The sequence below is a fragment of the Petaurus breviceps genome, unplaced genomic scaffold (assembly GCF_028583685.1).
Source record: "Petaurus breviceps papuanus isolate PSGF00001 unplaced genomic scaffold, PetGlider_PUasm1.0 90895, whole genome shotgun sequence".
In the NCBI taxonomy this organism is placed as follows: Eukaryota; Metazoa; Chordata; class Mammalia; order Diprotodontia; family Petauridae; genus Petaurus; species Petaurus breviceps.
The window spans coordinates 25,651,184-25,679,033 of NW_027187372.1; the positions used below are offsets into that span (position 1 = coordinate 25,651,184).

Below are 27,850 nucleotides of genomic sequence, written 5' to 3' on the forward strand. Positions count from 1 at the left end.
CATACCCAGTCAACATCTGGGTTTCCACATTCTGGGTTTTTCAAAGCCGGGGGACTCTCAAGAACGGCTTCCCAGAATTCAGATCAAATCACAGAACACTTCTCAAAGTGAGTCCCAAAACAAAGCTACACATCAGGGCTTATATAGCCTTCTCCTGGCTCAGAGAATGTAACAACCTTATTGACCACTGGCCAATCAAAAAGTATCAACTGAAAAACAAGCCTCCCACCCCAGTCTCCAGGTGCACATTAGCCTAGGGGCAGGGAAGATCTTTAAAATTTACATTTCCATTACATCATCCCAACACTGGAGCCGGTGCTCTTACTCGCTGAGCCACCTGGCCACCCAAAAATGCACTGTTAATGAAATTTGAGCATGACCTTTGGGTTTCATTTATCTGAGAGGCAGCCTCCAGAGTAAAAAGAGGAGTGGGTTACCTTTGGCACTTAACTGGTTCCATCCCTTCAGCCTACAAATGCTCCCATGTTTCCTTCATTCTTCAAAAACACAAAGAAGCAAAACAATCTTACCATCCCTGCTTCCTCCAGTCTTGTGTCTCCTTCCATCTTTCTTCCAGTTCTTAGTGTAACTCTTTAAGTAAGTCATTCTTGCTGGAGGCCTCCCTTTATTCTCTTTCTCGATGTTACACTCTAAGGTTACTTGAGACTTTTCCTTTCATTTGAACCTGCCCTTTCCAAAGTTATCAATGATCTAATAACCAAATGTAATGGCTTTTTTTTTCATTCCTTATTCTTGCTCACTCTCCAGCCTTTGACACACTCTGTTATCCCTCTTCTTTTGAATATTCCTCTCTAGATTTTCATGCCATTGCTCTCTTTTGGTTCTCTTGCCTGTCTTTACTGATCCTTCTAGCCTCATTTGCTGGGTCTTCATCCACTAACCATGAGTATTCCTCAGGCTCTGTCCTGGGCCCTCTTCTCTTCATTGTCTGTATTTTCTCTTTTGGTGACCTTATGAGCCCCTGTGGGTTCACTTATCATTCCTATGTAGACTATTCCTGGATTTGTATATCCAGCTCTAGTCTTTCTCCTAAGCTCCTGACCTTCATCACCAACTGATTTCTGGACACCTTTAATTTGATGTTCCATAGATATCTCATATTCAACAAGTCCAAGTCAGAATTCACTATTTGTAGGTGTCCCTCAGGATTTTGTCCTGGGCTCTCCCCTCCACCCCCATCCCCCATACTACTTCAGTTGCTGATCTCTGTGCTGATGATTCTCAAATCTGCCTATCCTGCTTCAATCTCTCCTGACCTCTAATCTCAAATCTCCAACTGCCTTTCAGACATTATTCTTCTGCCCTCTACAGTATTCTTCCATCTAGTGACATTGGCTACCTGGCTGCCACAAACAAGACATTCTATCTATCCCTTGGGTCTGGATATTTACTCTGGCTGACCCCCCATGGCTGGAATTGCTGTCTCTCTTCTGCTTTACTGCTAACATATCAAACTGGATGTCCAGTAGACATCTTAAATTCAACATGTCCCAAACTGAACTCATGATCTCCCTCCCCCTGCAACTAAAATCCCACCTTCTACAGCTAGCCTTCACCCTAACCTCTTAATTCCAGTGCTTTCTCTTTGTTAATTATCTATTTATCCTGTCTATAGCTTGCTTTGTTTATAGTTGTTTGTGTATTGTTTCCCTCTCTGGATTGTAAGCTCCTTGAGTCCAGAGACTGTTTTGCCTCTTTCTGTATCCCCAGTTCTTAGCACAGTGCCTGACACATAATAGGCACTTAATAAATGTTTGTTGATTTGATTGATTGTCCTTGGCTTTTTTTCTCTTCCTGTACTATTTCACTTGATGATCATATCAACTCCCATGGATTAATTTATCATCTCTATGGATGATTCTTAGATCTGCTTATCCCACACTTAACTTCTTTCCTGACTCCATTCTTATATTTCCAAATCCATTATCCTGAGCTCATATTTCCCCACAAAACTTCACCCTTTGTCTGTTTTTACACTCAAGGAGTTTAAGATTACATGATACATAGTCAAATTTATGCAAATGCCAAGTAATTTCTGGAGGCAGTCACTAACAATTGGAGGGATTAAGAAAATTTGGAGAGGGAGTGGCTCCTGAGATCCTTCTCTGTTATTGTCTAAGGCCCTTAGGTGTCATCCTAAACCCCTCACTTATCCCCTTCACCATACCAGATCTGTTGCCAAGTTCTGTCCATTTTCCCTTAATGACATTCTCATATATGCCCCCTTCTCTACTCTGACATTGCTACCACTCTGGTTCAGGCTTCCATCACCTCACACCTGAACTACAGTGGCCTGCTGGTGGATTTTCCTGCCTCAAGTCTCTCCCGACTCCACAGTGTAGATCATCCAGTCAAGCTGCTGAAGTGATGTAAATTTTTAAAGCTCAGGTGTGACCATGTCACCTTATTCTTTAAACTATAGGGGCTCCCTGTCACCTCTAGGATCAAATATAAAATCCTCTTTGGCATTCCAAGCCCTTCAGGTACTGTTTTTTGCTTTTCTTTTGCCTTACACATAATAAGTAGACTCTTAATAAATGCTTGTTGACTATTGAAACACACGTTATTTTCTCTGTAAAGCAAATCATAGCCTTCTTGAACATAGGAACACTAGACAGTACTTAAGCACGGCACCTGAGGGCGAGTTTAAATAGGTAAATCACTTAACAAAACCCGCAAAAAATGCAAAAAAAAAAAAATGGCACTAAATAGATCTGCAGAAAGGTTACTTGATGACAGTGTGAGCACTGAAGCATGAAGGCAGAATATGCCTTGTTTGATCCCAGGTGGAAAGTTTGCATTGAGTGACTCAAATTTTTTGTGTCTATGAATGAATGTCAAAGTACAGCAAGTATTGATTTGGAGATTAAAAATACATTTAATGAGTAGGTAAATTCTCAACAGAATCCATGAATAATAAAGATTACTGTACTGTACTATCATTTACTTTTCCATTTTCCAATTCATAGGCATCTACTGATGGAATCCTAATAAAGCTGCCTCTTTTATTCTTTGTACTCTCGGAAGATACATGATTAGTAGTGGTATTGAGGTCATAGCTTACTAAAATTTTATCTACTTTTTGGGCATAGTTCCAAGTTGCTTTCAATAATGGTTGTACCATTTCACACCTCTAGCAAGGGTTTTGCCCCTCTACCATTTTTTATTTTCCTTTTTTCTCGTTTTCAATCTGATGGATGTGAGGAGGGACTTCAAGAGTTATTTTATTTTTCTCCTTTTATTAGTGATTTGGGACTTTTTTTTTCAGATTGATACTTTCAGTTTCATCTCTTGAGAACTATCTATTCATATCCTTTGGGAATGTTTCTTGTTTTTTATATTATTTTTAGTCAGTTCTCTTAATCTTAGATGTTAGACTTTTATCAAAGAAATTTGTTGTGAATTTTTAATGGTTAACTGTTTCCCTTCTAATTCAACTTGAATTGATATTGTTTGTATATCAACTTGCCCATTTTATGTAATCAGGATTGTCCATTTTATCTCCTGTGATCCTTTCTTTCCTTTGTTTGGTCAAGAATTTTTCTGCTACCCATAGTTGTGAAAGGTGACTTCCATTCTCCTCTAATTTTTTCATGATGTAATCTTTTATATCCAGCTCATGTATTCATTTGGAAGCTAGCCGATTTTTAGGAGGATTGCACCCTAGTGTCCCATTTTAGTAGCATGTTTAAACCAACTGAGGTAACAGATCTTGTCAGCAATGTCAGCAATACAGTTTTCTACATGGTAAAAAATAGCCCCTCTTAGTTGTGGAGAAAGCAGTAATTAACAAACTCGTGAACTGTTGGTAGACCTGCAAATTGGTTCAAACATTACGTACAACTATCTGGAATTTTGCTAAAAAGTAATTAAAATATCCATATAGCAACACTTCTAGTTCTAACAAAGAAGTAGAACTAAAGTAGATGCCCATCAATTGGGGGTGATCACTAAGTAAATTGTGTAAGAAAACGAAATGGAATGTTATTGTACTTTAAAAAATATTAGTATGATGAGTGTAGAGAAGTGGGGGGGGGGGGGAGGCTTATATCAAGTGTTGGTAAATGGAGTAGAGCAGAACCAGGACCAGGAAAACTATTCACAATGATGACAATAAATGGAGACTCAAGAACAATGTAATTTCTCATTTGATTATTAGCTGCTGAACCATCCTGATCCAGTTTTGCCACCTGGTGGTGAGTATATAGAAGTGCTTGACACCCCACCACCCCCTTTTCTTTTTTCTGCCTGAGGAGGATTATTTATAATGTGTATTTTTCTCTTGAGCCTTTTTCCTCATTCACTTCCTTCTTAGGCATTTTTTTCTTTCCACACCTATACATTTACTTTCTATTAAATCCTTTCAGTCTTCTAGCTGTCCTTTTCTCTTTTAATCTTTCTCTACTCACCTCAGGAAAATCTCTTTGTGAACCAAAGTATGTGGATTCTGTGAGCCCCTAACTTTGTGAGCCAAAGTATGACCTCAGATATAATTATGTTAAAGTATAACTGGGTGCACCTACATCAAGGTGCAGCATCATAAACTGACAAGATCCTTAGGTCATATCATCAAGGAAAAGAAAAATCTCAAGTTTGAAAGTGAAAGGAGATGATTTTTTTAAATGTCATTAGCTTTTAAAGCTCTGAATCTATTCATAAGTCTTCAGAATTTTTACAAAAGTGTCCTTGTGCTTCTTTTATTCACTGCTAATAAACCCTTTCCTCAGCCACCTATATTTAAGTTTAAAAGGTTTTATTATTCAATTCTGCTGTGTTTTATTTCATTTTTAAAATTTTCCATTTTTTCTCCATTTAAAAACCACTTATTAAATATCTATTGTGTATACAATATCTACTGTGAATATAAACATACAAAAAACAAACCCAACAACAAAATAGTGCTTTACCTTCAAGGAACTCACATATTATTTAATTTTATTGTTAGTGGAGACACAGTACTTTGTAAAGATATTTGCCTTTGTTGTAAAGGATGTCCTATGTAGAATCCAGGTGGAAGAAGGATTCCTTTGGTGAAGCCTTCCACGTGTTGTAGATTGTAGATGATACTGTGCTGATTGTATTATGTTTCAGGAGTTAACAGATCTCGTTGAGGAGCCTCTTTAACCACTAGAAAAACCAGAATTTAAGTATAACTAGAAATACCACACAAAATTAATTGACACAATTCAGTTTTTCTTCACAAGGTAAATAAAATAGAAATAGGATGAATATTTTTATTTCAGAATAAAATTATAATAAAATTTTTGCATCATTTGAGGTGCTAGACTTCCCATTGAAAGAGATTGGTCTAAGAAAACTAAATGAAAAGCCAAAAAAACCTAAGTGATTATACAGACTGACATGTAGTTGGCTAGACAGTCTATTTTGTAAATAAGTACATCTATTTGAAACAGGTACTGCATGTGGACTATGAATTTATCCCAGAATTAAGTAGCAGAAAGAGAAATCTAAAGTATGTAAGCTCTTTGCTATGTACCAGGCACTATACTGAGCATAGGGAATGTAAAGATAAACAAAAGACAAAACCAAGCACAAACCCTGTCTTATTAGGGAAAGGCATCCCACAGAAGAGGAGAGGGGATTGAGGAGGAAGAATACCCTTATGGTGGCAAGAAGAGAACATCCAGAGAGTCGGCAATGAAGCCAGGAGAAAAGTGAGCACAAATGGCCTAGGCACTTCCTGAAATGACAGGCCCAAGCAGGATGTGACAGTCAGAAGAAGGGGACTGGGAATAGAGAGGCATTTTTATGGTGACAAGGCAGGTGGTACCAAGGTGGAGAAAGTAGAAGAATCAGTAGTAGAACTGGGAAATTGCATTGAGAAGTTGTGAAATAATGTTAGGATCTTAAACTGTTTGCAAATATAAAGACCATCTTTTAAAAAAATTTTATTGATTTTTTTTTTTAATATACATGTCATGTCAGCAAGCATTTATTAAGTATCCACTATGTGTTAGGCATTGCACTAAGTGCTAGGGATTTGAAGAATGCCTTCTTTTTAAAAAAAAAATTTTTTTTAAACAGTCATTCCTTTCAGGGATGTCTAATGGGGGTGATAGCATACAGACAACTATGTATAGATGATGCAAAGGATGAATTGGAGGTAATCTTAGATGGAAGGCACAATGATTTTTTTTCTCTTTTTTTTAATATATTTTTTTAATTTTTTAATTTTTTTGTTTCCTTTTAGTTTACAGGATTCAATTCCACAATTCCTTGAGTTTCACATTTTGTTCCCCTCCCTCCCCTCCCCCCCATGGCGGCGTATAGTCGAGTATAGGATCTGTAAATACTTTCACATTATACATTAGTCAGGTTATAAAGATGGATTGTATCAGCTGGAATGAAAACTGGTAAAGAGGACATAAAACCAAATAAGAGAAGGAAAAAGATCAGGTATTTTGCTTCCACCTGGATATAAACTCAGTTCTTTCTAGTTCTTTCTGTGGATGCACACATTTCTCTCCATCATGAGTCTTTTGGGATTGACTTATATCACTGCATTGCTGAGAGGAGTCCAGTCTATCAAAGTTGGTCATCACACATACGTTGTGTCTGTAATTGTGTACAAATTCCTCCTGGTTCTACTCTTCTCACTCAGCATCAGTTTGTATAAGCCTCTCCAGGTAAATATGAAGACTGTCTGCTCCTCGTTTCTTATAGCACAATAGTATGCCATAACATGCACACACCACAACTTATTCAGCCATTCCCCAATTGATGGGCACCCCCTTAATTTCCAATTCTTTGCCACCACAAAAAGAGCTGCTATAAACATTGGAAGGCACAATGATTAAGGAATACTAGTAAAAGCTTTTTGCAGAAGGTAGAATTTTAACTGGAACCTAAAGGGAGGGCAGAGAAGCCAGGAGATAGAAATGAGGAGAAAGAGAATTCTAGACATGCAGGATAGCTAGTGAAAATTTTTGGAGGCAGGAGATGGAGTGTCTTGTTCTAGGAAAAAAGAGTCCATGGTCACAGGATTGAAGACTATATAGAGGGGAGTGATATGTAAAAAGTCTGGAAAGATGGAAAGGGGCCAAGTTTTAAAGGACTTTGAATGCCAGAGAGGTTCATATGTGATCCTGGAGGTATTGGAGAGCTATTAGAGTTTATTGAATGGAGGTGACATGGTCAGAACTATGCTTTAGGAAGAAGGTAGATCACTTTGATAGCTGAGTGGAGAATGGAGACTGGACTGGAGTGGGGAAAAACCAACCAGCAAGCTACTGTGAGATGTTACAAAGGTAGAATCAATAGGACTTAGCAATGGATCGGATATGAAAAGGAGAAAGAGAAGTTGCAGATGACTGACACTTAGGTTTTGAGCCTAGGTGGCTGGATAGTGGTGCTTTCAGCAGATGGGAAAGTGGCAGAGAGGGGAAGAGACAATGGGTTCAGTTTTGGATATGCTGAGTTTAAGATACCCACAAGACATTAATTTGAGGGGTCTGATAGACAGTTGGAGATAAGAGACCGGAAGTAAGGAGAAAGGCTAGAGTGAGATAAATAAATCTAAGCAGATCATTGGCATAGAGATGATAACTGAATCTCTGAGCCTAGGATAAGCATCACGTAAAGTAGTATAGAAGAAGAAAAGGCCCCAGGACAGTACTGGGAGACATTCACGTTATCCAACACAACCTGGCTTAAAGATGTGGTAAAGGAGACTGAGAAGTAGGCAGATAGGCAGGAGAACCAGGAGAGAGCCGCGTGATGTGGGTGATGTGGTGGTGATCGTGATTCTAGCTAACAGTGTTTAGCACTTACAGTGCCAGACACTGTACTAAGCACTTTGTGGTTATCTCAGTTGATCTTGACCACAACCATGGGAGATGGGTGCTATTATCTTCATTTTAAAGATAAGGAAACTGAGGCAAAGTTATCTCAGTTGATCTTGACCACAACCATGGGAGATGGGTGCTATTATCTTCATTTTAAAGATAAGGAAACTGAGGCAAAGTGACTTGCCTACTTGAGTCACACATTTTGTAAGTGCCTGGGGCAGGATTTGAACACAGGTCTTTCTAACTCCAGCTCTGGTGCTCTAATTACTATGCCACAGAGGAAGAATATTTGGAAAAGGCTTTAGAGTTGGCAATTAAAAGATCATTATTAACCTTGGGGAGAGCAGTTTCATTTGAAAGATGAGGTCAGAAGCTGTTACTGTAAAGTTAAAAAAAAAAGTAGAGGTACTAACTGTAGATTGATTTCTCAAGAAGGTTAGTCACAAAAGTGAGGAGAAATACAGGTTGATGGTAAGGATATACAGATCAAGTAAGGATGGGGAAAGGTAGACATATTTCTAGGCAATAGGGAAAAAGCCAGTAGGAAAGGAGAAATTGAATATCAGTGAGACAGTGGGGATAAAAGAGTGGGCAGTCTTCTATAGAAGACAGGCTAGTATGGGAATCATCTGTGTGTCAAGGGGTTTACCTTAACAAGAAGGGCCACCTCTTTGTGTGAGACAAGGATTAAAGAAGAAACAGTGTTAGAGGGCATTGTTGTAGTGGTATGGGATGAGCATTTTTTCAGATTTCCATGATTTGTTACCTCAAAAAGAGCTATAAATATTTTTGTACATACTTATGAGTTTGTTTTGCTTAAGATTAATCTCTCCCTTAATCTGCCTTCCATCTAATTCCTCCTTTTCTTCTATCCCCTTTTCCTTCTATTTTAGTGTTGAGTGAAATATATTTCTGTGCCCAACTCAGAGAGTGTATGTGTGTGTTTGTGTATGTTCTTCCCTCCTTTGAGCAGTTCAGATGAAAGTAAGGTTGAAACATCATCTGCTCTCTTCACCCTCTCTTCCTTGTTTGATTGTTGATGTTTATTTGCACACCTTGAGTATGTGAGGCATTTTTTTCTAATCTTCTTTTCACTTCTCACTCCTTCTCCCCCAAGGTATTTGTTATAGAACCACTCCCAGACCTTGTCTAATTAGACTCCTTTATGACCCCCAATTATGATAGGGTTCAGAGGAGACACATGTATAATCTCCTAATACTTGAATGTAAGCATTTTATTCTAGTTTAATCAGTTGTCATTGTTAATTCATGTTTACCTTTTTATATTTCTCCTGAAAGCTTAAAAATTAAAAGTTGAACTTGAGTTTGAAGTCTTACTTTTCTATACATCTCTGGTCTTTTCAAAGGAATGCATGAATGTATTTTTTAAATTATAATTAATGTTTTTATTAAAGGTAAATTTTCTACCTATAGCATTATACTCATTATTGTTAGATAAGTTATTCTTGGCTGTTAACCTATATCCTTTTCCTTCAAGAATATCACATTCCCAGTTCTCTGTTGTTTTATATCTGTGGTTGCCACATCTTTTATTTCTGACCCTTTGTAGTGTTTCTCCGACATGGTTGCTTGTGATGTTCCTTCAAGTTTTCATTTTGGAGTTTTTTTCAGTAGGTAACTGGTACATTCTGTTTCCACTTTGCTCTCTGGTTGTAAGATCAGAACAATTTTTTAAACAAATCTTTTAAGATTTCTGGCAGTAAGATCTCTAGGCCCTTTTTTTGATTGTGGCATTCAAGTATTCCAGTGATTCCTAATTTTTTTTTCTCCATCTGTTTTCCAGGTCAGTTGTTTTTGCTATGTAATACCTTACATTTTCTTCCATTTATTTATTCCTTTGACCTAGAAATATTTCTTATTGTCAACTCTTGGTCTGATCCAGGTCAAAGTCTGATCACTTCCCCCCTACCCTTTGCTCCCTGCCCCACCTTTCTTGGCAGACTTGGGCTAGAAAAATGATTTTCTTTGCATTTCTCCATAAGGAATCTGGTGGGTTTTCTGTATCTATTTGGAGGAGTTTTTTGGGTGGGAGCTTGCTGTACTCCTTCCTGCTACTCTTTCATCTTGATTCCACCTTTTTTCATATGATATAGATAATAGTTGTTTGTTTATATCCCTCGACCATTTATCTATTTGAAGATGGCTCTTGGTTTTATGTAGTTCTGTTACTTCCTCATGTGTCTTGGATATCCTTCCCTCATCAGAGATGATTGATGTAATGATTTCTCTATCTACAGCTTCCATTCTTTTATTAACCACATGAATTTTGCTAGTGCTAAAATTTTTAGTTTCACATATTTGAAATCATTCATCTTTGAGGTTGTCTCTCTCGTTTGATTAAGGCATTTGATCTGCTTCTCTTCTAAGTTTTTTATAATGTGATGACCTTAAAATTAAAAAATCAAACTGTACAGCAATAAGCAATTAAAATAAAAAGAATAGAATAGATTGAAAGAAAATTTTAATAAATATGATAAATCTGCATCTAAAAACATGTGGAACTTTTAAGAAATCATAATAGTTAACTTCTAGTATAATAGTTTTCAAAAGAAGAAACAAATTGTTCATTATCACTTGGAAAAAATGTATTTATACAGTCTCATATGTGAGATGGGAGCCTTAAGATTGAGCTCTAGATTTACTTACTCAATATCCAGTATTTTTTCCACTCAACTATAGCTCCATACAATGTATTTTTTTCAGTCTTTTAGTATGTTTCTCATTTATCACAAAAAAGCATTCTAGTAAAGTTTTCTACAAATTTTCTGTTAAGTGAATTTTATTTTTTGCCATTGATTTCACATATTGTTGGGTAGCACTCTTGTCAGATGTTACAATATGTCTAAAGTTGCCTGTTTGTTTTTGTTTGAAAGTTTATTTTAAATCTGGTAGAAATCTCTCTCCTTGTAAATTTCAAATCAGCATCGATCCATTGTTATTCTTTGGAACAGTTATTCAGTCATCTATAAATCTACCCCATAGTCCTCTCTCCTGTGCACAGGGATATTACAAGATGTTTGTGAAATCAAGTTGTATTGCATCTTTTTTTTTTTTTGCTTTTTGGAGGGCAGTTGGGGTTAAGTGACTTGCCCGAGGTCACACAGCAAGTTTTTATGTTAAGTGTCTGTGGCCGGATTTGAACTCAGGCTCTCCTGACTCCAGGGCTGGTGTTCTGTTCACTGCACCACCTAGCCACCCCAAGTTGCATTGCATCTTGACATTTCTACAGTGGTTTAATCTAGTGACCTTATCAAAAAATGGAAATGAAGTTAATTTGTGATTTGGTATTAGTGAGTCCCCACTGCTCATAGCAATTGCTTTCTTTATGCTCTCTAAACTATCGATTGAGTGTTCCGTTCTCATATTATGCCAAGCAAACTTCAATAGGATTTCCACATTATACTTTATTTTCCCTATTTGGAAGTCAAGATAGCATTTTTGTCTTTTTGCTGCCAAAACATAGACTGTTCTCTATGATTTAAAAAAAAAAATTTGTCAGTTTTTAAAAATATTTTTTTATTAACAGCTTTTGGTTTTGTTTCATTTATATTCCTATAACAAAGAATAAAAAATACATACAAAACTAAGTACTGCATCAAGAAAGTTTGACATTATGGGCAGTGTTGCACACAAGCTCTGCAAAATTATCTTACTGGGATTCTGAATCAGGAAGACCAATTTAAGAAAATGAATGAATTATCTTGGATCCTCTTCCCCTTTCCAGCTATCTTCCACAGTCTCCATAGATCCTATGCTTTCTATCACCACTCACTGCGTCAAAGCATCCTTATCTCTCTCTAACTTTCCAATTTCTGAATATGAGTGGAGGTTTTCTGTGATTGTTCAAACATTACTTAAAGTCTTTCAGGACTCTAGGATATCATTCATGAATCTCTTAATTATTAGATTATTCTCATTGGAAAGACAATTATAATATATTTTTTGGTATCGTTCTCATTAACGTTTTCATAATAAGTCTAAATCAATTCTGGATTACATAAGATTTGATTTTAGAAGCTAACCTATATTAGCACATCATCAATCCATGTAATTTTTTGCATAGGAATCTTGAAGAAAACATTCTTATTATTTACTTCTATTGAAACCCCAAAACAACCTTGAGGTGGTTCCATGGGGATGTTTTTGAGAACAGGTCAGAGAATCTGTTACAATCAGGAACTTATTAGCACTTGACTTTTTTACTTAGCTCATTTGTATAAGTACTGTACATACATTACATTTTTAGATTGTGTTCTTTGGCACACCGTAATTACGCTACTTTCTAATTTTTCATAGTTTTTTCCTACCTGGTTTAGATGATTTCACAATGAAATTAATGCTAATGTAAATGTTTTATTAGTTTTGGGATTTATAATCATTTTATTTATATTTTAGTTCAAAATATAAATATTGGAACAATAAGAAATGCATCAATGTTTTTTATTGAAAATATAATTATTTTATTTATAACTTCCATTACAAAACTAATAGTTGCTTTTTTAAAAACCCTGCAAACTCCAGTGTAGGGCTTTAGACCATTATGAAAAAGACAAATTGGGAAAATTTGCAGTAGGGTGATAGAGAAATAAATACTGTCCAGCTGTTGTGCCATTTAGAGAAAATTTGTACACTAACTGAACCAGAAGGTTGGGGAAGTGTTTGCCTGGTTGAGATACAAAGTATAGGACTTTTGGAGTACTTGCTAATTAACATAGAGGTGGTTTTGGTGAAATGTAATGGATTCTGAAGGTAGAACCAAGAAATCTGAGTTTGAATCCTAGCTCTAACACTTATTAACTATGTGACTGTAAGCAAGTAATTTAATTACCTAGTTTTCAGTTTATCTATAAAATTATGATAATGGTAATAGTCATGTAGAAAGATCTTTGTGACTTTTAAGCAATAAGTAAAAATAAGTTATTGGAATGAGAGCTGATCACAGAAGCCTTGAGTAATAGGAAAATGTGTAGAAGCAGAAAGGGGAGCATTCTCCTAGGAATTGTTTAAATGGACCCATATGAGTTTGTATTTTTCCACAGAGTTCTTAATTATTTTTCAATAGGAGGAAGAAAAGAGATTGGGCATGGGGTAGGAAATGGGATGGGAGGTTGGCTGTTGAGGATGTCAGGACAGGAGTTAGGGCATCATCAATTACAAATTGAAAAGATATTTTTCTTTTTTGCCTTTTTTGGAGGGGGGGAGGCAGGGCAATTGGGGTTGTGACTTGCCCAAGGTCACATGGCTAGTAAGTGTTAAGTGTCTGAGGTTGAATTTGAATTCAGGTCCTCTTGAGTCCAAGGCCAGTGCTCTATTCACTGCGCCACTTAGCCAACCCTGCAAAAATATATTTTAACGAGAAGTATAATCATACATAAAAAACAAAGGTCAGCAGTAGAATAGGTTTGGGAAAGTATATGACTGCATATATGTGTGTGTGTGTGTGTGTGTATATATATGCATATATATATATATAGCTATAGAGAAACATATTTAAACTTTATTGTGGTCTTCTTCTGGGGGGGCTTGGGGGGAGGGGGAAAAAAGAACAAAGTAAAAAAGTGCACAGCAGAGAACAAAAGAAAACTCACAAGGAAGCAAAGAAAAGATGGATAATTCTCAACAGAATGAGTATTATTTATCACATAGGCTTTCTTGAAATGAAAATTTGTTGTTACATATTTTAAATCTTATATTCTGCTTTGCACATGACATTTTTATTTCTTTCTGACTTTGTATTTAAGTTCCAATATTTAAGTTTATGATATATTTTTTTAAGTTTATGATATGTTTTTGTTTCTTTTTTCTATTTTCTATTTTTGTTCTGCATTTGAGTCTAAAGTAAAATTTTGGGAAAAAAATATTTCTGTTCTATGTTTGAGATCAAATAATAGTTGTTCAAATAAATTTCTCTTGTGTAATATTAGCACACTGACTCTGTGAGAATGAAAACTACGTATGTGCTACAATGGGAAAAAAAGATTCCGGATTTGAAGTCTAGAGGATCTATTTTGAATTCTAGCACCACCACCGTGCTGCTTATATGACCCTGAGTGAGTCATTACACCCTCTATTTATGTGGTTTCCATATTTTTAACATGAGGTAGTTGGACTGTATGACTTATAAATCTAAGATCTTATTCTTCCTGATTGATTGGCCACAAGGCATGGTAGATAGAGTGGAGCTGTACATAGAGTGGAGCTGAACTTGTGTTCAGATTCCACCTCTACCAAGTACTAATATGTCATCAATCAGCACGCACTTATCAAGTGCCTACTGTGTTGCAGCAGACTGTATTAGGTCCTAGGAAGGCAAGGACAAAAAAGGAAACCACCGTCCCTTCTCTCAAGCAACTTGGATTCTATCCAAGGATGAACAAATCATCAACATGAACAAATACAAGGACACACAAATGTACAGATCTATGTTCATAATCCTACTAGGGACAGTAAAGATCCTCTACTCAATTTAGCATACTTGACCACGTTTTAGAAAATTAGGTTTTCTTGAATTCTTTTCAGAGGTGCAATAGTTTTTCATCTCTTTTTTGTGCAGTGCTATTAAAATCTGTTAAAATTAATTTGTCAACAAAGTAGCTTTTGTTATATAGTGTTCTGCTTGTTTGTAAGAAGAATAATTTTAAGTATTGGTGCATCTTTCTGAATATTCTGTGGTTAAAATATTTTAATTTTTCTAGTGAGCATGCTATGTGCAAGAAAAGAAGGGTTTATTTTTGTAATTCAATTCACGTTAATATGTTTGAATACTTGTAAATTTCATCTTGGTTTAGACCTCCAACTATTCATTTTTTTAAATGTGTATTTTTAGGCCATTAGCTTGCTTAACTTTTTTAGGTTGTATGCCTTTTGTACATCGTCTTACTGTAAAATATGCCTTATTATTAAACCTGGTCTTATTTATTTTGAATTCTTTTCCTCCATGTTAGTGAAGGTAGTTAATGTTAATAATATGTGCAATAACTGCTAAATTGGAATAATTTTTTAAATGAAATCTTGTTTTATATTTTCAGAGTGCCCATTTGGCCATGATTGACACCTTAATGATGGCATATACTGTAGAAATGGTCAGCATAGAGAAAGTAATTGCTTGTGCTCAACAGTATTCAACATTCTTTCAAGCAACTGATCTACCCTATGACATTGAGGATGCTGTCATGTATTGGATAAATAAGGTAGGACCATGTGTGTTTTATGCTGATGTTGTCATTCAAGGAATTTGAGAAAAGATGAGATATAAATTTGTCCTGAGAGGAGAACTATGATTTTGCTGATATGCAGCACTCTTTCACTGATGGAAATTATAATCTTAATGTAGTGGTTTTGAAATTTCCCCACCTCCTTTAAAGAAAAAAACCCTTCATATAATTTGTGTTACAGAAGCTATCTGGACAGATTGCCATAAATATTTGATATGTGACAGTTCAAATTTGACCTCATTTGAACTTACTGTATTCCATTTCAATAGAAATTAATTCGCTATGATAGTCTTAGCTGTTGATTTTTATTTGAACTTTTTATTTTAAAAAGAAATTTTATGTCGGAGCTCTAACATTAAGATTATTCAGTAATTTTAACCATCACTTTGCTTCCTTCTCAGTATATCCTCCAGTCTAACATTGTCTTAATGAGTTTTTGTGGCTTATCCTAAAAATCATCAGTCCTCTGAGGACGAGCCTCTCAGTCCATTCAAGAAGTCATTACAGTGGGGGTTTTTAACCTGGGGTGTATTAACTTTTTTTTTTAATTGATAACTGCATTTCGTATAAGTGGTTTCCTTTGTAATCCTGATATGTTTTATTTTATGCCTTATAAAACATTCTAAAAAAGAGGATCGGTAGGCTCTCAGAGAAGTACAGATGGATCCATGCAGGAGTGTTATTTTTGAGCCAGTTCATAGCAGCTCATGAGACCCAATTGTTAAGTTTTCAGTGTGAGCATTTATATATCTTAGAAACTGACAAGTGTTACAAATTAAGACTTGATTTATTTTTTGTTGATTGTACTTAAGAAAATGATAAAGAAAATGTTAATAATGCAGATTAAACTTTTAAAAGTGTGTCATAGGTTTTTGGAGAGTTTGTTGTTATGGATATACCAGCACAACCCTGGGTCCATGACACAGTAGTAGTTCAGAACAAGCTGCTTTACAGCTTGTGGAAAACTGGTCCAAGCTTACACTCTTATTGGCATGATCTTCAAGAAGTCAGGTTTATGCAGTGAATAAGGCATCAATATAGAATCTGATTGGAAAAAGGATTTGAGACCCATCACATGCAAGTGAAATAATGAATCAGATTATACTGTTGTTTTGTTGTTACAGTGAAATTTAAAATGATGAAAATCTAATTAAATATTCTCATACTAGTTAAGACTTTTGATCACTTATTGTTTTAAAGTTTAAACCTGTCATAAGATAGTGGATTAACTGGTATTAAATTTAAGCACTGGCATCCTTTAATATGTATTTATCAAATATGAAGCTCTTTCCATTTAAACAGCATTTATTAAAATTCGTGTTATTTAGGGTGTTATACTAGGCCCTGAAAATAAAAAGACGATACCAAAATTCTCTGCCCTCAAAGAGCTTACATTAAATTGTGGGAATATAATATGTACACAGATAAGTAATTACAAAATATTTACAAAATAGCTTAGGGATAGGGGGGTAGGTGGGTAAGTGTTAACTCACAAAACCACAGAATTTTAGAGGAATCTCAGCTTATGTCTCTTCCCCACCCATCCTTGGACCAGAATCCTTACCATATCATGTCAGACAAGTCATTCAGACTCTGCTCCAGTGTTGTAAAACACACTGTTTCCTGAGGCAACCCAATCACTTACTCAGTTCAGTTGTTTATCAGTCATGTCTGACTCTTCATGATCCCATTTGGGGTTTTCTTGGCAAAGATACTGGAGTAATTGTCATTTCTTTCTCCAGCTCATTTTACAGGTGAGGAAACTTAGGCAGCCAGGGTTAAATGACTTGCCCAGGGTCACACAGCTAGTAGGTGTCTGAGACTGGATTTGAACTCATGAAGATGTCTTCCAGACCCCAGGCCTGACACTCTTTATCTACTATTCCACCTAGCTGCCCCTATAGCAATCATTTATGGAGAAGTCTTAATTGTAAAGAAAGTTTTCAGGACTTTATTCTTGTATAAGCCATACCTCTTTTCAGTGTCTACCCATTATTCCTGGCTCTGCCTTTGGAAGCTAAAGAGAACAAATGGAATCCTTTCATACAACAGCTTTTCAGATACTTAAACACAGCTGTCTTTTCTCCCCACCTCTCTCCAGACTAAACATTTCCATTTCCTTCAGCCAGTCCTTGTCTGTCATGCACTCAGAATCCTTTACCATCCTGGTTGCCCTCTAGCTTTTCAGTGACCCTTTTAAAACAGTGGCACCCCAACCTGAACACACTATTTTATATGTGGTCTCACTGAGGCAGGAAACAGAAGGACTGACAGCTTTTTTATCTGGGTGGTACACTTCTTAAAGTAACTGAAGATGACATTTGTTTCTTTGTTTACCACACTACCCTACCGGCACTTAGTTCACTAAAACTCCCCAGATTTTTTTCAGCCTGACTGCTGTCTAACCATGCCTCTCCCGTCCTCTGTTTGTGAAGTTAGTTTTTAATGCAAAAATTAAGACTTGATATTTATCCCAATTGAATTTCATCTTACTAGGTTCAGTCCAGTCTTTTAGTTTGTCAGTCCTTTGCATGGCAACTCTAACTTCCAGTGTGTAGCTATTCCTCCCTGCCTCGTGTTAATCTGTAAATTTGATGAGCATGCCATTTATGCCTTTATCTAAAGTCACTGATAAAAATATCAAATGGCATAGGGGCCAAACTCAGATCCCTAGGGGTCTCCACAGAAGGCTTCCTGCCAAACTGACATCAGACCATCAGACTCTTTGTTGTCTTGTCTTCCAGCCAGTCTGTATCCATATAATTGTGCTCTCATCCAGTCCACATCTCTTCATCTTTTCTAAAAGAATAGCAGGAGGTACTTTGTCAAATTCCTTACTACTGAGAGAATCAGGAGAGGTCTTTTGTAGGATGTTTCACCTGAGCTTTCAGGGGAGTTAGAGATTCTCAGAGGCAAAGTATTCAAGGTATGGGGTCTGTGCAAAGTCACAGAGAAAGGAAAGCAATTGTTGTGTTTGGGGAACAGCAAATAGACAAACTTGGCTAAATCTTAGAGCGTACAGAGGAATATAATGTAAAATTAGTTTGCAAAGATGAGCTGGAATTGTGTTCTGAAGGACCAAGAGAACAGCTTCTAGTTTGTCCTAAAAGATAAGAAGGAACCCTAGGAGATTCTTGAGCAAGGAATAACATGGTCAGAGCTGCACTTTTGGAATATCATTGTTGTCGCTCTTTGGAAGATTGATTGGAGACAGGGACCCAATTAAAAGGTTTTTACAGTGGTCTAGGCCAGTGGTGTCAAACTCACATAAAAACAGTATAGCAGGATCCTTGCAGGCAGCATATTGATTTGGTTTAAAAATGTAAAACTGTGTTTTGTTGGAATTTTATGTGTTTTGTGAAATGTTTCCCAGTTACATTTTAATCTGGTTTGGACCATACTCAGCAGTGTTGTGAGCTGCATGTTTGACACTTCTGTTCTAGGCAAGAAGTGTTGAGGGCCTGAGCTTGGGTTCTGGCTGTGTGAGTAGAGAGAATTTGAATGAATGTGAGAGATGGAATGGAAGACTGACAGGATGTTGCAACTATTTGGTTTTGGGGTGACTGATGAAGTCAGAGATGACTGATATTTCAAATCTAAGTAACTAGGACAATGATTATGCCCTTGACAGAAAAGGTGAATTTAAAAGGGAGGGGATGGGTTTAGGGAGAGAGATAATGAGTTTTGGTTATGTTGAGTTTGATATGTCTGTAAGATGTCTGGGTGAAGATATGTAGGAGGTGATTAGGGACTGGAGCTCAGGAGAGAGATGATAGCTGGATATATAGATTTGGAAGTCATCTGTATAGATAATCATTGAACCCCATGAGAGCTGATGAAATCTTGTAGAGAGAAAAGAAGGGGATCTAGGGCAGAGTTCTGAGAAACACTCAGATTTAGTGGGACATGTATGATGAATCCAGCAAAGTACTTTGAGGAATGGTCAGTCCAGTAGGAAAAGGAGGAAGCAATAAGATATGTCCAGCAGTGAGGAGAACAATCATTAAGAGGGCAGAGGGTTTGGGTTTGGACAATTTGGGGTGGTAGGTAATTCCTTTAATGGGCCCCTGCTCTCTTACCTCTATTACTATCTTACTCCCCTTAGGCGTTAATCTTTATGAGTATGTGGTATAACAGAAAAAAAGAAATGATGGGCAAGATCTATGATGCCAGTAACATAGAAATTGGTTGGGAGGGGGAGCTTAGTTTTATGAGAAATAAAAAGAGATTAAAGGAAGAATATCAATACATATCATAAATCAGAAATAAAATTTCTAAATAAACAATAAGGGAAGATAATTAAAGATGAGAACAAAGCAAAGAAATTCATTTTAGGAAAAAGTGCAGAAAAAAAAATTGAAGAGAGGAGAGGAGAGATTTTGAAATAAACATTTAACTTGGAGAAGAAAGAGGGGGTGTAATGGTAATGAGAATTTGAAGATCTTCCCTGCCCCTTAATAAGCCTAAGGAAATTTGAGGATCTTCCCTGCTTTGGAGATCTACCCTGCCCCCTCATAGCTCAAAGGTAATCACGTGAAGCCTGTGGTGGGAGGAGTTTGCTGAAGAGTGGAACAGAGCCCACAGGAAGCTGGGAGTCAGAGCAGCTAGACAGTGGGAGAGAGAGGATGCACCCAGGGAGACAGCTAAGCTTGTGAGTGTTTGTGGGAAGACTAAAGGATGGTGTGACTTCATGCTGTGCTATGGCATATTAACTTCTTTGCTGCTATGATGGATTAGACTTTCTGGTGTTGGGATCTGGTTTTCTGGAATTTGCATAAATGTTTTGGTTCTATCTTCTATGTGGAGAGTCTGTTATATTTTGTGATTGAGAACTATGCTGACATATTTACAGTCGCCATCCACACTGTGAATATTGCATTGGTCCTGGGGGGGGGGGGGAACAGATAATAAAATAAAGAAAAAAGCAATAATTAAAAAAAACCCAAAGTAGAGAAAGGTGTGGGAGGTAAAAGTGAAAAGAGAGCCTATGAAAATAGGGTTGTAGCAAACTAATTAAAACTAATTGTAGAGATATTCTTTTAATAGAAGCTGCTAGAGACAAATGGAGGAAAACACAAACTTTCCATAACTTTAATTGTGAATGCACTAAAACAAACCAATAAAATAAGAGTGTGTGGCAGAATGGACTAGAAAACAAAATCCTACAACCTGTTGCTTATAAGAAACATCTAAGAAGTAAAGGCATGCAAAGAATCCAAATGAAAGTGGATCAAAGCTGTGCATCAGGTGAATCTATAAAAGCAGAAATTGCAATCATGCTATATTTGACAAAGCAAAAATAACAATTCACACTCTCAGTAGAGATAAACAAGGAAATTACATTTTGCTTAAATTTAGGAAACCTTAACGAACTAATATCAATATGGAAAATATGTGAACCAAATTTCACAGCATCTAAAAGAAACCATATGAGAATTTAAAGTTAAAGCTTTATGGAGCCTTATAGGCACTTTTCTGTTTCCTGAGCTGCAGTCCTACGTCTTTAGCTGCTTCTTGAATGTCCTGAACTTCATGTCCTATAGGCTTCTCAGGACTCACTGTGTCCAGATAAGAATGTATCTTTGCCCCCAAGCCCTTCCCTCTTCCAGACTTCCTCATAACTGTCACAGGCATCACTATCCTCCCAGGCACATAGGTTCCACTGAACTCTCTGAAAATTCCTTTCTCTCTAGTGCCTCTCTCATATACAGTCTTTTGCTATATCTTTTGGTTTTTACCTTCACAAGATCTTTGCTATATTTCTCCCCTCAGTTTCTACTCATTACCTCTCACTTGGACTATTGCAGTCTGACTTCTGACTGATTCTATTAAGTCCCTCTGCACTTCAGTCTGTCCTTCCTTCCTGGGTGATTTTTCTTTTGTCTAGGTCTGACTGTGTCACTCTCTGTGTTCTTCCCTCCCAAACCCCTTACTTAGGCTCAGTGAACTCTAGTGACTCTAGATTCCTTCGAGGATCAGATACAATCTTCTCTGGCATTTAAAGCTTTTCATGACTGGCCGCACCATCCTACCTTTCCAGGCTTCTTACATATTGCTTCGCTTCACACTATGACACAGCTATATTAGTTTTTGTTAGTTCATTCCTTACATATGTTAATTCTCTCCTGTCTCTGCCCTTGGAGTTCTCTATGCTTAGAAGAATGCTTTGCCCTCCTCATTTCACCTCACAGTTTCCCTGGCTTCCTTAAAGAATCAAATACTGTTTTTCTGTGAGAGGGCTTTCTGGTTTCTCTATTTGTTTATTCTAGGTATAATCAGTGAAAAAATGAATTGAGACAACTAACCAGTAATGCTGGAAGACATAAAATAAACCTACAAAAATCAGCAAGATTTCTATGTAACAAAATTAAGGAGGCCCCTGAAAGAAAGGGAAGTGCTTCATTTCTTTTTTTTTTTTTACTTCCTAGTGCCTTTTTATTTTTTTTAAATTAAATTTTATGTTTATTTTTAGTTTACATCATTCATTTCTGCAAGATTTTGAGTTACAAATTTTCTCCCCGTCTTTCCCCTACCCACCACCTCAAAACAGCGATCCCACTGTTATACCCTTTCCCCCAATCTATTCTCTTCTATAGCCTCCCCCATACTCCCTTCAACTTTCCGGGAGGGCAAGGTAGATCTCTAAACCCCAGTGCCTGTATATCTTATTTCCCAGTTGCACAATAATAATAACAATAATAATATTTCTTAAACATTTGATTTTAAAACTTTAAATTCCAGATTCTTTCCCTTCTTCCCTCATCACCTACCCTTACTGGGAAGATAAGCAGTTCAGTATAGGTTGTACATGTGTAGCTACACAAAACATTTCCATAGTGGATATATTGTGGAAGACTGATTTCCCTCCGTCCTGTCCCACCCCCCACTTGTTCTATTCTGTACTTTGACCCTATCCCTTTTCAAAAGTGTGTGCTTCTAACTGCCCTCCCCCCTAATCTGCCCTCCCCTCCATCATCTCCCATCTCATCCCCTTCCCCCCTACTCTCCTGTAGGGCAAGATACCCTATTTAGTGTGTATGTCATTCCCTCCCTAAGCAAAATTCAGTGAGAGTAAGGTTGACCCATTCCCTTTTGCCTTCCTGTTCTTCCCCTCCATTGTAACATTTTTCCCTTGCCTCTTCTATATGAGATAATTTACCCCATTACTCTCCCCATCTCCTCTCATTATATTTCTCTCTCACCTCTCAGTTTCACCTTTTAAGTATCATCCCTTCCTATTCAGCTGGTCCTGTGCCCTCCTCTGTCTGTGTATACCTGTGCACATGTATACAAATACTCACATATGTATTCAATGCCCATATACCCTCATATATAGACATATATATGTATGTATACATGTACATACATTTATATTCCCTTCAACTATCCTCATACTGAGAAAAGTTTCATAAGTTACAATGATCATTTTTCCATATAGGAATGTAAATAGTTCAACTTTGATAAGTTCCTTATGATTTCTTTTCCCTGTTTACATTCTCATGCTTCTCTTGCTTCTTGTATCTGAATGTTAAATTTTCTGTTGAACTCTGTTTTTTTCATCATGAATTCTTGAAAGTCCTCTGTTCCATTGATTGACCATATTTTCCCCTGAAACATGATACTCAGTTTTCCTGGGTAGGTGACTCTTGGTTTTAATCCCAGCTCCTTTTACCTCCAGAATATCATATTCCAAGCCCTTCGATCCCTCAGTGTAGAAGCTGCCAGATCCTGTGTTATCCTGATTGTGTTTCCACAATATTCAAATTGTTTCTTCTTGGCTACTTGTAATATTTTCTCCTTGATCTGGGAACTCCGGAACTCTGGCTATAATATTTCTAGGAGTTTTCTTTTTGGGATCTTTTTCAAGAGGTGATCGGTGGATTCTTTCACCCTCTGTTTTGCCCTCTGGTTCTAAAACATCAGGGCAGTTTTCCTTGAGAATTTCTTGAAGGATGATTTGTAGGTTCTTTTTTTTGATCATGGCCTTCAGGTAGTCCAATAGTTTTTAAATTACCTCTCCTGGATCTATTTTCCAGGTCAGTGGTTTTTCCAATGAAATATTTCACATTGCCTTCTTTTTTTTCATTAGTTTGGATCTGTTTAACAGCATCTTGGTTTCTCATAAAGTCACTAGCTTCCATTTGCTCCAGTCTAATTGTGAAGGAATGATTCTTTTCAGTGAGCTTTTGAGATTCTTTTTCCATCAGGCAAATTTGGCTTTTTAAGGCATTCTTCTCCTCATTGGCTTTTTGAGCCTCTTTTGCCATTGAGTTAGTCTATTTTTTAAGGTGTTACTTTCTTCAGTCAGTTTATTGACTGTCTTTTCACGATTTTCTTGCATCATTCTCATTTCTCTTCCCAATTTTTCCTCCACTTCTCTTATTTGGTTTTCAGAATCCTTCTTAAGCTCTTGTATGACCTGTAACCAATTCATATTTTTCTTGGAAGCTTGTGGTACAGGAGTTCTGACTTCATTGTCTTCCTCCTATTCCATGCTTTGATCCTTTTTGTCCCCCAAAAAGGAATCTTAAGTCAGATTTCTGTGCTTGTTTTGCTTCCTTTACTTGCTCATGTTGCCACTCAATTACTTGACTTTTGAGCTTTTTGCCACAGTAGAACTTTGCTGGGGTTTTCGCAGCTTCCAGAGTTATTAGTTGGCTGCCCTCTCAGAAGCCTCCACAGGCTCTGGTACCTGTTCACATACCCCAGGATCTCCACCCAAGACCATGGTCCAGATCCAAGCAGGTTAAAGCAAGAGCAGTTACCCCTCAGAATGGTCGCTTGATCTTCCTATGATCTGCAGGGCAGGAGCTCTGAAGCAGCCACGTGGCAGTGGGTACATGGCTGCTGCGCCTCAGCCCTTCTCCCTCCAGGGGCAGAGTCTGGACCACACTCTTGGACCCCCTGTTCCCAAAGTCCACACTGACCTTTCACTTTTGCCTTTGGCATTTATGTGTTGATAATTCTGGAAACCACCACAGCTGCTGGTGATCTATGCTCCCAAAGTTGTTCCAGCCACAGCTGGTCTAGGCTGCACTGAGGATAAAACTGCAGGCTCATGTAGGGCTGGGCTCTGCTCCCAGCACACTGCAATGGACCCTTACTGTCTGTCTGCCGACCTGCCTTTGGCAGGAGATGTGTTTTTTTTCTGTCACTTTGTGGGTTCTGTAGCTTTAAAGTTTGTTTAGTCATATTTTATAGGTATTTGAGGTGGTTGTGGGGGGAGTTTTCCACCATCTGCCCCCTCTTTTTTCATTAGTTACTGTTGATACAGGACTGTTAACCAAGCTACGTAGACACTGAATACATAATCAACGAACATGAACAAAAAGTTCTCAAAAGACTTGCAAACTATTGACCAAATCACTAATAATAAGAGAGATGTAATTCAAAACAGCTCTAAAGTTACATCTCACACCCAGAAAATTGGCAAAATATGGGAGTAATCTGTGTTGGAAGGGATGTGGAAAGAGAGGCACACTGATCATTCTTAGTGGAGCTATGAACTAGTGCAACCACTCTGGAAAGCAGTGTGGAATGATATAAAGAAACTAAAATGTCCACACCCAGGAAGTGTTCGTATTCCATATCCAGGAAAACATTGCTAGACATGTATCCCAAGTATATCAATAACAAAAAGCTCCATATACACCAAAATATTTATAGCAGTAGCTTTTGTGGTAGCAAAGGATTATAAACAAAGTGGAAGCCCATTTATTGAAGGATAGCTAAGAAACTTTTGTTATATGAATATAATGAAATATTACCATGCTCTAAGAAATGATAACTATAGAGAAATATGGGGGAAACATTTCTTTTGAAAAAAAGAATCATGAAAGGAATATACAAAATGACTACAAATTGAAACAACAGCAAAACAATCAGAACTAAATTTTGTGAAATTACAATGCCCAAGCTTAGTTTCAAAGAAGAGATATGAGAAGATACCTCTTGATTTTTTTCATTCTTGCTGTGTTTGGGGACCATGGATGTGGCACATTGAATATACTATTACATATTTTTGACATGTTGACTTGTTTTGATGCATCACTCCCTCCTTTTTAATTTTTTATCATAACAGATAGCTTTATGGGAAGGAATTGTCGGAGAGATATGGTGTTAGAGTAGATGATGTAAAAACAAAAAAATGTCCATAATAACTTTTTTAAAGTTAAAACTGTATGGGGAGGACAATGAACAGATGAGAAATGATGAAGAAATATGTACAGAAACTTTTTTAAAAACAAACTCTTTACACTATCAGTAGTAGTTGAGCCACCATTGAAGGGGGAAAAATGGAAAAAGACTCAATATACATTGGGGAGGCACATGCTGTACTAATTTAAGGAATCATTTCCCAAGATGTATGAAAGGAGGATGATACCAAAAGCTTTGGAAAAGATCTCTGACCCTGTTACTGCATTTCCCAACCCCCTCCAAAGGTGACCAAATGATACTTTTCTTTCTCTACAAAAATTTTATGGATCTGATCCTCATCCTATTTAAGAGCATACTTAATGAAAGTTTGAGTAAGGAAAAGGAGGGCTTTCACAAATGATATTCTACAGTTGTTGTTGTTTTGCCTTTTTGGAGGGGGGAAGGCAGGGCAATTGGGGTTAGGTGACTTGCCCAAGGTCACATGGCTAGTATGTGTTAAGTGTCTGAATCTGGATTTGAACTCTGGTCCTCCTGAGGAGTCCTTCAAAGATATAAAGAGAAAAGAATTTTGTTCAGTGCTATTATATAAAGGCATGAAGCAGGGAAATATGCTCACCAAAGTTGTTTGCTGCTGTCATATAGGATATCCCACAAAGTGTGCAAATGGAGGGGTATTACCTGTAGATACATTCTGCAGATGTTCCTGTTTATACATGACTTTTTTCTGATTCTATCATTACCTAGAATGCTGCAGAGCCTCTTTAATGAGATCAGTGCTAATGCAGAAAGAGTTCAGCCCAACTGTCCATATAGGAAAATCAAAATAATACCCATTGTCTGAACTATGATAGTTGGAAGATCAATCCATAGAGCTGGTCCATTAGTAGATATCCCTTGGACAAATATTATAAATGAAGTACAAGCTGGACCCATAAGTAAATAAAAGGAGGAGAGCTAGCTGAAATTCTCTGTCAAATTGTCCAGTACTTCTATTCATGCGTTACCTTCACAAAGATCCATTTCTTTTTTTTAAACAACATTTTTCTAGTGATATATGTACGGCTGTTACTCATGTGATACCATGATCTTGAGAATTTAAAGATTTAAAAGAAATTAAAATTTAAGCTTTAAATGGATATCTTTTGTTTTTACTAATTTTTCATTTCTGGATGTCTTAATTGCTAAAGTCCAATCAAGAAATGCTTAGTGTGTGTAAGCAGGCTACTACATATTGCCAACCAAAACTTGTAGGGGGAAAATGGTATAAAGAGTGTCTTAAGAGAGGTATGATGCCTCCTGCCCTCCAAAAAGAGTCAGTCACATAGTAATGCTAGGGATGACTGATAAACTGTATGCTCTCTAAGTATCCACATGATGCCAAGAGAGCTATAGTGATGTCCCTGGCATGTTGGGTAGGGATCCTTGTAGAGGTTTTATGGGAGGATGTGGGCAAGAGACAAACAGGGCAGGTGGTCATAGATGTTTTAAGGTCTATAGATTTTCATCATTCGGGGAATTATCTACATGAATGAAATCTCAGATCCATTGTATTATGGAATAAGATTAGAGTGGCAAGAGACCTTCATCATATGCAGCCTCCTAACCTTATAGATAAGGACATTAAGACTTAGATGACATGATTTGGTAAAATAATAGAACTTGCTTATAACTGAGCATTTTATCTTTCCCTGGAACTGGTTTTCTTTGGTGTCAGTGTCATCAGCTTTTTTACTAAGGCTAAAAATCATTAAGTAATTTTTTATTCTTTTTCCTTCATCCTCTGTATACAAACTTTGCCAAATTCTATTGTCCTTTTCCTTCAAGTGCCTTTCATATTCACTCATATTTTCTTCTGTAGTGCTCTGCCAGGCTCAGCCTACTGTCTCTATTTGTCCTGCATACTTCTACCTTACTAATTTTCCTAAAATACTATTTTTTTTTAAAGCAATAGGGGTTAAGTAACTTGCTCAAGGTTACATGGCCAGTTATTTCTGGGTGTGGTGCTAAGTATCTGAGCCCAGATTTGATCCCCAGGTCATCCCGACACTGGGGCCAGTGCTCTTACTTGCTGAGCCACCTGGCCGCCCCTGCTAAAATACTATTTTTGTTGTGTCATTTCCCTCCATACTAGCAAATAAGAAATGCATATATAGCTCTTTGCAAACCTTAAAGCACTATATTGCTAGCTTTTATTATTCTCTGCCTGGCTTTTAAGATCCTCCATAATCTGGCCCCTTGTTCTCTTCCTTTTTGGAAGCCCTTAATTCCTATCTAAATTATACCTAAGTCATTGATTGTACCTATTGAGGAACCTTCCTTAAAGTCTTCTGCCTATGCAGAAAAGAAAAACCAAAAACAAAACTTCTTCCTTCTTGAAATTCTTACTGTAATTATAATATGTACTTTATATACTTTTAAAGTTTGCCTTTTTATCTCCACTTATCTCCTGACTCCTTTTCTGCTGTCTGCAAACATTCCCTGTACCTTTAAAATCTCTTCACTTGATCCTCCCATTCACACAAACTGTCCTCAAGTACTTAGCATAGTCCTTGTACATAGTAAATTCTTAATGAATTGAATTCATCTCCTGTGGAGTTAAAAACTTTGCATATGCTATACTCCCTTCAC

General features: G+C 37.0%; 1 protein-coding gene across 3 annotated transcripts in view; it reads left to right on the plus strand.

Moving 5' to 3' along the window:
* The window catches only part of CAMSAP2 (calmodulin regulated spectrin associated protein family member 2), a 154,677-nt gene that overhangs the window by 64,405 nt on the left and 62,422 nt on the right, over window positions 1–27,850 (plus strand). For all 3 annotated transcript variants that reach the window (XM_069074526.1, XM_069074524.1, XM_069074525.1), the window contains exon 3: window positions 14,879–15,040. In XM_069074526.1, coding sequence (XP_068930627.1) covers window positions 14,879–15,040 — 162 coding nt within the window. The remainder of the gene's footprint in view (window positions 1–14,878; window positions 15,041–27,850) is intronic.